This window comes from Myotis daubentonii, chromosome 1 (genome assembly GCF_963259705.1).
Source record: "Myotis daubentonii chromosome 1, mMyoDau2.1, whole genome shotgun sequence".
Classification (NCBI taxonomy): Eukaryota; Metazoa; Chordata; class Mammalia; order Chiroptera; family Vespertilionidae; genus Myotis; species Myotis daubentonii.
Genome location: NC_081840.1, coordinates 146,193,542 through 146,208,072, shown reverse-complemented (window position 1 = coordinate 146,208,072; position 14,531 = coordinate 146,193,542). Strand labels below are relative to the sequence as shown.

The 14,531-nt window shown below is 36.6% G+C and overlaps 1 protein-coding gene across 1 annotated transcript in view; it reads left to right on the top strand.

Moving 5' to 3' along the window:
• TBCK (TBC1 domain containing kinase) overlaps window positions 1–14,531 on the top strand; it is a 175,633-nt gene that overhangs the window by 60,634 nt on the left and 100,468 nt on the right. Inside the window, exons 6-11 of the mRNA XM_059661769.1 lie at window positions 3,034–3,175; window positions 7,808–7,868; window positions 9,222–9,283; window positions 9,754–9,815; window positions 11,641–11,789; window positions 13,249–13,387. Coding sequence (XP_059517752.1) covers window positions 3,034–3,175; window positions 7,808–7,868; window positions 9,222–9,283; window positions 9,754–9,815; window positions 11,641–11,789; window positions 13,249–13,387 — 615 coding nt within the window. The remainder of the gene's footprint in view (window positions 1–3,033; window positions 3,176–7,807; window positions 7,869–9,221; window positions 9,284–9,753; window positions 9,816–11,640; window positions 11,790–13,248; window positions 13,388–14,531) is intronic.

Sequence of the window (14,531 nt, the reverse complement as noted above, 5' to 3'; positions counted from 1 at the left end):
AAAGAGAAACATGTAAATTAACCATCCCTCCACTACGCTCACCAGCCAATCAGATTGAGTATGCAAATTAACCTGGCAAAGATGGCATGCTAATTTGCGTATGCAGGTGTCAAGTGTCCCAGGAGGCGACAGCAGCTGCAGGCTCCCAGGACCATTGCTGGCCCCTGGAGGCGAGGCCAGCCACACCTAGCCATGCCTGTGGGCTCCCGGGGACTTCGCCGGCCCGGAAGGCGAGGCCGGCCACGCCACGCCACGCTTGCGGGCTCCCGGGACCTTTGTTGGCCCCAGCAGGCGAGGCTGGCTGTGCCTAGCCACGCCTGTGCACTCCCAGGACCTTCGCTGGTGGAGAGCAGAGCGGGAGAGCAGGCAGAGAGTGGGAGGATTAGAGGACTTGGCAGAACAGGAGGCTGCTGGACATAGAGCAGAGTGAGAGAGAGGGTGGCATGGAGGGTGTGGCTCCCTCTGTCACCCCAGCTTCCTCATCACAGCTGTGGAAACTGACAGCAGGGGGGAGGAAGTCCCACCCCCACAGAATCAGCCAGAATCAATTGTTGGTCAGACAGCTCTCAGTGGCCTGACAGCCAGGACTCTCATTCACCTGCATCTCAGACCGTGACAGTAGAGAGGTGGGACTATGTCTAAAGAACAACTTTAATACAACGTAGCTCTGCAGCTGAAAGATGCCGGTGTTATCGACAGAAAATGTCTGCAGAGCAACGTGCATCTGATCTTGAAAGAAGGTGGCGCCTGCGACAGAATGTATCTGAACACCAGCTACTGGAAAAACGACGCTCTGATGCTGAAAAACACCAGCGTCATCGACAGAAAATGTCTGAAGACCAGTGTGCCTTTGAAGTTGAAAGAAGGTGGTGGCGACGACAGAATATGTCTAGAGAACAGTCATCAACAAGTACTACCAATACTGGTAGGAACTGCCTTCTCAGCGAAAATGGAGTACTTGAGGATGCAATCCTTGAACATAGTTGTGGTGGAATGACTGTTAGATGTGAATTTTGCCTATCACTAAATTTCTCTGATGAAAAACCATCCGATGGGAAATTTACTCAATGTAGCAAAGGGAAAGTCTGTCCAAATGATATACATTTTCCAGATTACCCCGCATATTAAAAAGATTAATGACAAACGAAGATTCTGACAGTAAAAATTTCATGGAAAATATTTGTTCCATAAATAGTTCTTTTGCTTTTGCTTCCATGGGTGCAAATATTGCATCGCTATCAGGATATGGGCCATACTGTTTTAGAATACACGGACAAGTTTATCACCGTACTGGAACTTTACACCCTTCAGATGGTGTTTCTCCGAAGTTTGCTCAACTCTATATTTTGGATACAGCCAAAGCTACAAGTAAAAGATTAGCAATGCCAGAAAACCAGGGCTGCTCAGAAAGACTAATGATCAACATCAACAACCTCATGCATGAAATAAATGAATTAACAAAATCGTATAAGATGCTACATGAGGTAGAAAAGGAAGCCCAGTCTGAAGCAGCAGCAAAAGGTATTGCTCCCACAGAGGTAACAATGGTAATTAAATACAATCGTAACAGTGACCCAGGTAGATATAATTCTCCCCGTGTAACTGTGGTTGCTGTCATATTTAGAAACTAAGATGGAGAACCTCCTTTTGAAAGGGACTTGCTCATTCATTGTAAACCAGATCCCAATAACCCAAATGCCACTAAAATGAAACAAATCAATATCTTGTTTCCTACATTAGATACAATGACATATCCTATTCTTTTCCCACATGGTGAAAAAGGCTGGGGAACAGATATTGCATTAAAACTCAGAGACTACAGTGTAATCAACAATAATACTAGACAAAATATAAGGACACGAGTCACACAAATGCAGTATTATGGATTTCATCTCTGTGCGGCACATGCTCAATCCTATTTTAAATGCAGGAAAATTAACAGTTTATCATGGATTCATATTCTAAAATGGAGGCCAATCAGCTGAAACCGGCAGTCCAACATCCTCCTAGGGATGCATTAGTGCGCGAAGCAGCAGATGGCCGGGGAGGAGCCTGAGCTCGGGCCAGGCATCGCTCCTGCTCATCCCAGCCCTGCTGTGCCTGCCACCTCTGCTGCTCAGTTGGCTTGCTGCTGCTCTGCTGCTGTCTCTGCATGCCTGTTCTAGGTTGATACCAGCACACTCATGACCAAGAAACAGGCCCGGGCTCAAGCCCAGTCAGTCCCAATGCCGGTGCCGGTCTGATCCCAGTCCTGGTCTGGATGAAGGTGGGGCACACAGGGGGAGTGATCCTGGGAGAGGCTCGCACCACAACAGCTGCGCTTACCAGCCATGAGCCCGCATCTTGCTCCTGTTGGTCAGCTGTGCAGCGCTCCTGCTGTGGGAGCGCACTGACCACCAGGGGGAAGCCCCTGTGTTGAGTGTCTGCCTCCTGGTGGTCAGCGTGCATCATAGTGACTGGTCAAATGGTCACTTAGGCTTTATATTCAGAGATATGAGTGTATATATGTGTGTGCGTGTGTATAAATTTTAAATGCATATACCATATGACTTTGTATTGCTACATCTAGAAATTTGTCTATTATCTCTACATATATTTGTGGGAAATGAAATATTTATAATCATTTCAACATTGTTTATAATAGGAACTTTCAAAATGTTCATCAGAGTTTGCTCAAATAAATTAAGTACATATGCACATTTTCTGACAGTTTTCCAAAAGAATGAGGCAAAGCTATACTTATTGTTGTAGAATGATCTCTATGGCATATATAGAGTAATGTGTATAGTATGCTGCCTTGTAGGGCAGTGGTGATGGGTGGTCAAGTTTACATGCACATGAGTATGTATGAGTGACTGAAGCACAGAGATGGGAGAGTCTTAGCTTCTAATTTATATATTATTACAACATTTTTACATTTCTACTAGTATTCAAAGTAATGAATACTGTTTTGAAACATAAAATGTTCTTTACTTCTTCCTAGCTTTGTTGTTGTTCATAGTAATAATCCATTTTTTAAATATATCATTATAGGTATCCATCATACTTGGCACCTGAGGTAATTGCACAAGGAATTTCCAAAACGACTGATCATATACCCAGTGAAAAACCATTGCCTTCTGGCCCCAAATCAGATGTATGGTCTCTAGGAATCATTTTATTTGAGCTCTGTGTGGTAGGTATAAAAAAACATTAAAGTAATAAAATTGTGTGTTTCTTAGAATAACTTTTTTAATAGGAAAACTATTTGGTAATAATATCTTTTTGCTTTGCAAATTGACTAGATATGAGGAGAAATATCTTAATTCTCAATTTGACTTTTAACAAAATCCTGTTTGACAATTAATTTACCTATTATTTTGGTAGCTCTAGAAATGTTTACACTTTTACTAATTGTAAATTTTACTAAGTGTAAATATCATTTGGTATTTCTAGAAATTTTTATCCTTGTATTAAGTACAAAAAAATTTACACTGTACAAAGTTAAAAACTAAGCGTTGTATAAATGTTTAGACTAAAACTGCTTACATTCTTTGATACGTTCATGCTCTCTCCCTTCTGTGGTCTTTCTTTTTAGATACCTTCTCTTCTCCTGTTCTCTTACGTTTCCTATAAGACTCATTTTATATGTTTGCTTTTTCTGAGGCCTTTCCCAGATATCCTCTATATCTATTAGTGTAAAGAATAAACTGCTATAAAAACAAAGGAGTTAAAAATGCAGTAGTTTAAAGAACATAGAATTCAGTGGTTCTCAACCTTCCTAATGCCGCGACCCTTTAATACAGTTCCTCATGTTGGGTGACCCCCAACCATAAAATTATTTTCGTTGCTACTTCATAGTAATTTTGCTACTGTTATGAATCGTAATGTAAATATCTGATATGCAAGATGTATTTTCATTGTTCGCGACCCACAGGTTGAGAACCGCTGAAGATGTTTTTCTCCCTCATGTAACAGCCCATTGAGGGTAGAGTGGGCTTTATTCTACAGCTAGAGGCCCGATGCATGAAAATTCATGCAAGAGTAGGCCTTCCTTCCCCTGGCTGCTGGAACCAGCTTCCCTCCAGCACCCGGGACCTGGGCTGCTTCCCTCCTCCAGCCACCAGCAGGCACCTGGGACCCAGGCTGGCTTCCCTCAGACCACCTGCAAGCACCGGACTCCGCTGGCTTCCCTGTGGCCCCAGCTTCATCAGGAAGGACATCCAAAAGACATCCAGTCTGATTAGCATATTAGGCTATCAGGAATGGCTCCAGCATCTAGTTTCCAAAGTTCTCTCACTATCACTTTTTTTTAGCCATGAGGAAAGGAGAAGAGTGATTCATGGTAACTATTTAAGGATGTGATCTAAAACGGATCAACACTACTTTTCACTAGTGATAATTTACACATGTTGCTACATATAGGTACAAGGGAGACTAGAACATGTTGTCTTCAGCTGGACACCTAAATATTGAGAAAGGAGTTGAAAATTGATTTGGAGGAGCAACTAACAATCTGTCGATTCTACCTTCAAATATCTGCCAGCCTTTGGTTACTATCTTCTTTGCTCTCCTCTTCTATTTTGGCATTTATCAAATTTGTCTACTTTACTTGGACTACGAGGTTATTTGATGCAGAAATTTTTATTATTTATCTATTATATCTGTCTTCCAAGGAACTTTCAAAATATTTTGAAAAATTAAGTCACTAATGTTTACCATATTTAAGAATTAGATTGACATTATTTTTCTCCTTTTATATATTTTTGAATTAATTCAAAGCAGAGGTAGTAAAGCATAATAGTTATGAGATAAGCTTCTGTAGTCAGAGAGAACTGGGTTTAAATTCTGATGCTGCAAAGAATAGCTGTGTGAGTTACGTTAGCTAACTAACTTCTCAAAGCCTTGGTTCCACTACTATACATAACAATAGTGTCTATATTGCAAAATTGTTGAAAAAATAAAATGAAATAATGTATATAAAGTACTTAGTATAGTGTGTTACAGAGTGAACAATCCATAAATGTTAGCTTTTATTATTATTAATTATGCATAATATCCTGGCAGGAGTGTCTTATTTGTTTGAGCATAGTCCTGTGCAATGAAAGATTGCTGGTTCGATTCCTGGTCAGAGCACATACCTGGGTTATAAGTTCGATGCCAGGTTGGGGCACGTATGGAAGGCAACTGATCGATCTCTCTCTCTCTCTCTCTCTCTCTCTCTCTTTTTCTCTGTTTCTTTCTCACTCTCTCTCTTTCTCCCCCTTCCTCTCTCTGAGCATGTCCTCAAGTGAGGATTAAATAATAATAGTAATAAAAATAATAAATATGCATAATAACTTTTGTCATTTACATATTGGCAGTTCTTTCTCTAAGGGAAAATGTCAGATATTCTGATTCTTTGCTATCCTTTGTTTAGACCATCTTACTTTTTTCATTGGTATAAAATAATAATAAATCTTATTGCTGTTTAAAATCATAGACAAATTGAAAAATTATTTTTGGAATATGAAAGCGAAGTATAATATATGTAAAATATACAGGTTTTTTTTTCTTTTTATTACCATCAACTATATCTAAACTCTTTATTAATGATCTGGGTATGTCTTATATGAATATTTCAATTTTTAAAATGTTAAAGAGTATTTACTGTATGTATATGTTGTATATATAGCATCATGACAAATGCAACAAGGAATAAACTGTGATTAAGACACATTGTGAAGAAGTTTATAAAGTAATTCAAATCCATACATTTTGAAGATAAACTCAGAGAGCTGTGTGAATACCAAGAAGGAAATATTAATTTCATTATGTGGGCTTTATGACATTTTAAGTGGTACTCAAAGTTTAGACAGTTTAAGGATGGCAAACTGAACGTGAGCTTAAATCTTTCTCTGCCTCATCAAACAAATACTAAGATATAAATTAATAGCATACCAACAGCTAACAAAGGCAACTTTGGTTATACTAGAAATTCAAAGAAAATAGATGAGAAGCTATTCCAAGACCATTTTGCTAGGAATCTCTGGCCATATCACCAGAAAGTTACTAAAGTCACTTTGCCACCCAGAAGGTTCCCTAGTCTAAATCAGTGATGGCAAACCTTTTGAGTTCAGCGTGTCAGCATTTTGAAAAACCCTAAGTTAACTCTGGTGCCGTGTCACATATAGAAATTTTTTGATATTTGAAGCCATAGTAAAACAAAGACTTATATTTTTGATATTTATTTTATATATTTAAATGCCATTTAACAAAGAAAAATCACCCAAAAAAATGAGTTCGCGTGTCACCTCTGACACGCGTGTCATAGGTTCACCATCACTGGCTAAATGATGTGTAGAATCCTATATTAAAACATGAGTAAATATCTAAGAAATACCAAACATCTAAAGAAGACCTCTGCTAATGAAAACACACACACACACACACACACACACACACACACAAGAATTTACACTTGATTGCTAAAGGGAGTGGAAGGGAGAGGGAGAGACAGAAAGAGAGAGAGACATCAATTGTTTGCCTCCCGTATGCACCCAGACCCTGGTGGGATCGAGCCTGCATAAGTTTTGTGTCCTTGACTGTAATAGAACCTGGCATCCTTCAGTCTTAGGGCCAACATTCTATCCATTGAGCCAAACTATCCAGGTCCGCATTTCTAATTTTATAAGTCTTTGAGAAAGTTTTTTTCCTTTTATTTTTTTCTTTTTAAATCAGAGTTTCATCTTCTCTATATAAAAACCATGCTATCTCTTCTTAAGCTTTCATATTCTAAGTCTATTTTAAGGGACATATAAGTTTTAATTTGTTTATAATAAGAAAAACATAATACTAAACATTTATGAAGCATATCTATGTGCAGAAAATGCTATGTATTTTTATACATTATATAAATAACCCTTACTGTAAATATTCAATTTTAATAGATGAGAAAAGTGAGCCTTAGGTGGTTAAGTAATTTGCCCAAGTTGTGTAACTGGTAGTAGAATATCAAATTTGACACACAGTAGTTGTTCGGCATATAGTCACTGAAGTTATAAGTGTTTGATTCCAGACTGCATTCCAAGGAGCCCCCTGGAGCCAATAAAGAAAACAATTAAAGCCTGACCAATGTGCCTCAGTGGTTGAGTGTCGACCTATGAACCAGGAGGTCACAGTTCGATTCCTGGTCAGGGCACATGCCTGCGTTGCAGGCTTTATCCCTAGTATGGGGCATGCAGAAGGCACCTGATCAATGAGTCTCTCTCATTATTGATGTTTCTGTCTCTCTCTCCCTCTCCCTTCTTCTATGAATTCAATAAAACTATATAAATATTTTAAAAAGAAACAATTAAAATATAATGTATGTGTCTTAAATATACCAGTTGCTCTGTGAGCACAAAGGATGGCTAAGTTATTGTGGGAGAAGGGACTGTCATGGAATGTGTCTTAATAGAGACAACAGATTGCCTGAATTATAATATGTAAGTAAGGATTAGTTGGGCAGATGAAAGGGTAATCTGAGTCCTTCCCAGGAGGAATCTTGTACTCTTAATAACATTCCTGGTAGCCTGGAATCCATCGAGACATTCAAGTATGTATGGTCTCAAAAGTGAACAGTGCTTGAGATCAAACTAAAATGTTTAAATGTTAAATATTATGTAACATATAAAAAATCATTACCTAACCAATAATTTTTCTTTAATGGAACTAATTTTAAAAATCTAATAAAACTTCTGAAGAGAAATAGAAGTACCTGATAAAATTATTTTCAGCTCTGAAAAAAAAGGCCTCCTAAGAAAAAACATGCAAATGTTTACATGCATTCTTTTCCCATTTTATTTAGGGAAGAAAATTATTTCAGAGCTTGGATGTTTCTGAAAGATTAAAATTTTTGCTTACATTGGGTAAGTATCTTGCAGTTATATTTCAAATGTAAATATAATCTTTACTGAGTGTTAATAATCAAATACACTGAAATATCCTAACTTTCTTTAATTTTCTAATGATCAGTGATAAGCATTAACAGGACAATTTAAGAAGTGCCGTAGATGAATTATAGTAGAGCTTTCCTTATTTACTAAGGAATTATGCTGTGGATGGATGTAAAATTAGCCTTATGATAGCCCAGTAAACTAACATGTGAAATCGAAGAGTGAGACTATAAAATTATATTTTTCTCTAGCAGTTTGCCGTGAAATAATATATCAACTTTGGAGCTTTCTCTTTTTTTAAAAAAAATATATTTTATTGATTTTCTACAGAGAGGAAGGGAGAGAGATAGAGAGTTAGAAACATCGATGAGAGAGAAACATCGATCAGCTGCCTCCTGCACATCTCCCACTGGGGATGTGCCCGCAACCCAGGTACATGCCCTTGACCGGAATCGAACCGGGGACCCCTCAGTCCGCAGGCCGATGCTCCATCCACTGAGCCAAACCGGTTTCGGCTGGAGCTTTCTCTTTGATGATTCATATGTGAATGGGTCAAGAATAATGTTTATTTTTCCTTATAACAAGTTCATATGTTTTATATGTATATTAGATATAAATATTTGCAATTCAAATTTATAAAAATGTGTGTATCTACTTTAGAGTGGAATAAATTATAAGCATGTATGGTAAAAAAAAGAAGAGAAAAGGAGTGATAGAGCACTTTATGTAAAAGAGTGATAGATTGATGTATAGATTAATAGAGTATACAAATAATGTGTACAGGATATTATTAATAAATATTAATACTAATGAATTATAAATAAAATGCCATAAAATTTTACCATATTTACCACATTTAATTTTAAAGTGATAATATAGCTGTTAAGGAGTCTTGGAGATTTCTAAATGTCATCTGCAGACCAAACTTATACTTTAAGTCCTCAGAGAAATGTATACATTCTCCAAATTGTATATAATAAAAATAAAATAGTTTTATAATCATGAAAAGATAATAAAACCTTTAAAATACACACATATAGTGAAAAAGCATCGACAAGAATCTTTGTCTCCTATGATCACTGCTTTATTTCACTTACTATTAGGCGGCTTTATTTCAGTATCTATGATTCAATTAAAATTTAGTGTTTGAAGTCTTTATTTTTACCACTATACATAAGGAAAGTTTAAAAAATCACAAACTTTTTAATATTCCAGGTCCCAAAACAGAATTACATAATATTTTTTAAAAGTATCAGAGTTCAGTACCCAGTATGTCTGATAAATTAGAACAGCAGCATTCATTCGTATACTTTTTCTATTTTTTAGACTGCGTGGATGACACTATAATAGTTCTGGCTGAAGAGCATGGTTGCCTGGACATTATAAAGGTTTGTGGTTAATCTGTTATTGAAAGTTTGTTTATTTTGCATATTTGGGATCCAATAGCAAGCTATTTTAAAGCTGTGTTTATTTGGGAAAAGTCCAAATAAAGAGTTTGTAAAAAAATCAAAACACAATGCAATATAAAGATGATGTATCATAGAGATGTACACTTGAAATCTATATTATCTTATTAACCAATGTCACCCCAATAAGTTTAATTAAAAAGAAAAAAATAATAATAAAGATGAAAAAAAACAAAACATTTGAGTTTGTCAGGTAAACACAAATCTTTAGAACAAAAATAAATAAAATATCCTAGGTTAGCAAACATTTGAGTAAAATTTACTTTTTACTGTATTTTTTATTGTTGATAGTATTACAGGTATCTCATTTCCACCCTCTATTGCTCCTCTCCTAAAATTTATTTTTAAGATTGGTCATTGTAAATAGTTCTTTTTTCTCTTTTTTTTACCAGGAGCTTCCTGAAAATGTGATAGATCTTTTGAAGAAATGTCTGACCTTCCACCCTTCCAAGAGGTTGATATTAAGAGTTTGGGATTACACAGATCCTTAACATATAAGTAGTTAATTTTTTTCTTGCTGGTTTTAATGCCAATGGATTTAATAAGCATATTTTTATATATATATATATATATATTAATAACTGTTAGTTATGGCTTTATTATATGGTAATAAAAGAAGAAAAAATAATGAAGCCATGCTCAGAAAACTAGAATATACCAAAAGAAGTTACTGGTTCATTTCCTAGTCTCCAATATAAAAAAAATCAGCTAAACTGTGAGGTATACATATTCCTCAATTAAAATGATAGAAGAGAAATGAGAACAAAAGTTTATTGGCAGTATATATTATAGCAAAAGACTTGGATAAATGGTGAGGTAAGCTAACAACTGTTGATTACATAAAAGGATTTCTTAGAAGTTGTATTATTTCTTTTCATTTGATGATGTCATTGTTAGCCATATAGTTGTCCCTAAACTCCCTCAGGTATATAATATTTAAAAATAGCCGAAACCGGTTTGGCTCGGTGGATAGAGCGTCGGCCTGCGGACTGAAGGGTCCCGGGTTCGATTCCGGTCAGGAGCATGTACCTGGGTTGCGGGCACATCCCTTTTGGGGGATGTGCAGGAGGCAGCTGATCGATGTTTCTCTCTCATCGATGTTTCTAGCTCTCTATCTCTCTCCCTTCCTCTCTGTAAAAAATCAATAAAATATATTAAAAAAAATAATAAAAATATATTCTAATTTGTCTTTAGACAAACATTTTTGTCAAGGCATGTTAGGAAGAAAGTAATGATATTAAAAGCATAGTTTTGGGTAAATAGGCCACATTAAACTAAGTATAGGAAGAAACTAAGAGGTATTGTTAGTGTATAATTTTATTATTTAATATATTCAGTAAAGCAGATACATGGTAATCAAGCTAAAATTGAGACACTCATATATAATAGTTTTGGTAGATCACAAGGTGTAAAAAGCATAACAGAGGTAAAAAATTTAGCATTTACTACCTACAGTCACTTGATTGTTTTATAAATGTACTAGAGGCCCAGTGCATGAAATTCATGCACTCGGGGGAGTCCCTCAGCTCAGCCTGCACCCTCTCACATTCCAGGAACCCTCAGGGGATGTCTGACTGACAGCTTAGGCCTGCTCTACGTAGAGAGTGGGCCTAAGCCATCAGTCAGACATCCTTAGCACTGCCACGGAGGTGAGAGAGGGTCCTGCCACCGCTGCTGCGCTCGCCAGCTGAGAGCCTGGCTTCTGGCTGAGCGGTGCTTCCACTGTGGGAGCACACTGACCACCAGAGGGAAGTTCCTGCATTGAGCGTCTGCCCCCTGGTGGTCAGTGCGCGTCATAGTGACCGATCGTTCCACAGTTCAATCTATTTGCATATTAGCCTTTTATTATATAGAATACTTTTAGACTCCATGAAGGAGGGCTTTATTATATTACTAGAGGCTGGTGCACGGATTCGTGCACTGGTGAGGTCCCTCGGCCTGGCCTGCGGACATCCCCTGAGAGGTTGGACCCCACCAGTGCACGATCGGGGCTGGGGAGGGACCGTAGGAGGACCCCAGGGCATGTCCAGCCCATCTCTCCCAGTCCCGATTGGCCGGATCCAGCAGCAAGCTAACCTACTGGTTGAGGTGTCTGCCCCCTTGTGGTCAGTGCTCATCATAGCGACTGGTCAAATGAATGGTCAGACACTTAGCACATTGGCTTTTATTATATAGGATATGCTAATGAGGTATTTAAGGCTTTTAACTATTTTTTTGAATTATTCTAGGAAAATTCTAATGACTTTCGTTCATGCTCTGTATTTTAAATGTTTCTCAAGGCCAACTCCAGATGAATTAATGCAGGACAAGATGTTCAGTGAAGTGTCACCTTTATACACCCCATTTACAAAACCTGTCAGTTTGTTTTCATCTTCTCTGAGATGTGCTGACTTAACTCTCCCTGAGGATATCAGTCAGCTGTGTAAAGGTAATGATAAATAAGAATAAGCAATAATATAAGCCTTGTTTTTAAAGAGAGTACTCTTATCCTAGTTTTGAAAGTATCAACAATATATGTAATACATTAGTGAGACTTTATGGACACTTATCTTGGAATTAAGAGGTAACTCTGGGCATGTTTAACATAGCATTTTATATAACTAACCTAACTTTTAATCCCTTCAATTTAACTTACTTTGAGCAGGAACTTTAAGAATCAAGGAGAGGATGTGGTACCACACAAAAATTTACTATGCAAAACAAAGTCCCATTTTCATCTCAAATCTTTATACTACAATCAGGTCTTCTAATTCCCAATGGAATTTTCATTACATCAACATTTATATATCATACTAGAGGCCCGGTGCACAGATTCATGCACCAGTGGGGTGCCTCAGCCTGGCCTGTGCCCTCGCAATCTGGACCCCTCGGGGGATGTCAGATAGACGGTTTCGGCCTGATCCCCACAGGCCTGATCCAGACAGGAGGGAGCCCAATCCAGACAGGAGGGAGCCCGATCCCTGCAGGCCGGATCCATACAAGAGGGAGCCCAATCCTGTGCATTGAACATCTGTCCCCTGGTGGTCAGTGCGCATCATAATGACTGGTCGACCGGTCATTTGGTTATTTGGTCGCTTAGGCTTTTAGATAGATGATAGATAGATAGATAGATAGATGATAGATAGATAGATAGATAGATAGATAGATAGATAGATAGATAGATAATCTATTATAAATGATCTCTAAAAATTGTATTGTTGATAGAACATTCATACTGTTATACTTCACATTTTAAGAGAATATCAGCTTTTGTCTTTTTATCTCTCTGTGATATTTACACCTCTCAGAATGTGTGCTGTAGTGACACCAGTAAGTTACTCTTATACTGAAGAGTTATGAAATAAGTCATAGCAATAAATAGTTACTAACCATTCATTCAATTAAATATTTATTGAGTTTCTACTTTGCTTCACACACTGTACCTTCAAGTAACATTCATGCCAAATGGTGAGGCAGACAGACATTTAGTCACAGAATTATGATTACAAATGAAGGTCTGTATGAACATAGCAGAATGGAAGCATAGCCTGTGTGAGACATCAAGAAAGACTTCTCCAAAGAGGCAGCAATTGACTCAAGACATGAAAGATAGGGCAGTTCATGTTGTTTGCCTACTCTATGTTTTTCTGCCCTTAATCCTTTTACATAGATATACCTTAGATATACCTGATATATCTGTGACCCAGGTGGTAAAAATTCCACTTTTTCTTAAGAAACTGAACGTACATTTCATATTCTGTGCATTTTATAGTATGTATATCCTTAAGGATATCTTACTATGCTTTTAAGTTTTTACTGTTTTAGAATATTAGCTATTATTGTCTGTTGCCTTTTAATAAAAACAAATAGTGAGATAACTGTGATTCTCTTTAATTTGCCATTAATAGATATAAACAGTGATTACCTGGCAGAAAGATCAATTGAGGAAGTGTATTACCTTTGGTGTTTAGCTGGAGGTGACTTGGAGAAAGAGCTTGTCAACAAGGAAATCATTCGATCCAAACCACCTATCTGCACACTCCCCAAGTAAGAAAAGAAAAATGTTGGAAATTTTTTAAAAATGTAGTAATAAATTTTTTAAAAAATTGGGTAGCCATTCCAACTAAGTGTTTATCACAGCTATTGGATGTTAGTAACTTATTTTTTTTAATGAAGTGTCTATTAAATTCTCATCATTATTTTTATTAAATATTGTTTGTTTATAAGTAATACGCTTATTTTCATATGAATTTATTATAGAATAGCTTGTAATAATTGATGTTCAATTAATGGAAAAGGTACAAGTCAGAAAGAACAGTAATATTGAAGAGTTAATCAGCTAACGTGCCCTATTATGAGAAACTATTTTCTATTTGCAATTATAAATCATATATATGAGGTACTTCTTGTCTTAGAGATCATTAAAGTGCTAAGTCAGTGTTGAGCAAAATCTGCACAACTGCACAAGATCCTGGACACTATTCTGTAAGTTAGATTGGAATTTAAATAACAATACAACCTAAGGGACAAGGTTATTGCTGTTCCCTTGCTCTTAACATTTATTCATGTAGATGTGAATCTGAATCTCTTGAGTTTCAACCAATGCTCTAGCGTTTTAATTTTAGATTTTCGGACTAGATTTTATCATTGTAGGTTATTGTAGAAATCACCTGATGATCATTTCTTTCCCTCACATGTTAAATTTTAGGTTAATTATTTGAAAAGACCATTGGCTCTCTACTTTTTTCTCTCTTAAACTAATTTTTCAGTATTAACTTCAGTTATACTGTGCACATTGAGTTAGGTAGAAAACCAAGAAATAAGATGAGAGAAATTCTAAGAATAAATACTTTAAAGGATATATAAATTCTCAAAAGTAATTTTCTAAAATTCTAAACAAATTTCATACATTTATTATTTGATATCCTTTCCCCTGTGAAATCACAGTCATTGTGTAAGGTTTTTCTTTTTTCTCACTTTATCATTCTTCACTCATATATACTTTCTCAGGGTCACATTTGAATAGTATCAGCAAAGTAACTTTTGTGTTGAATCTGACAAGATACAGTGTAAATCACACTCTGATGTTGCTAAAATGCTTTATGCACTATATTCATACTTACTCAACATATATTTTAAAATTAGAATTGTTTAGAGAATTTTCAAACAGCAGTTATATTTTTTATTAACC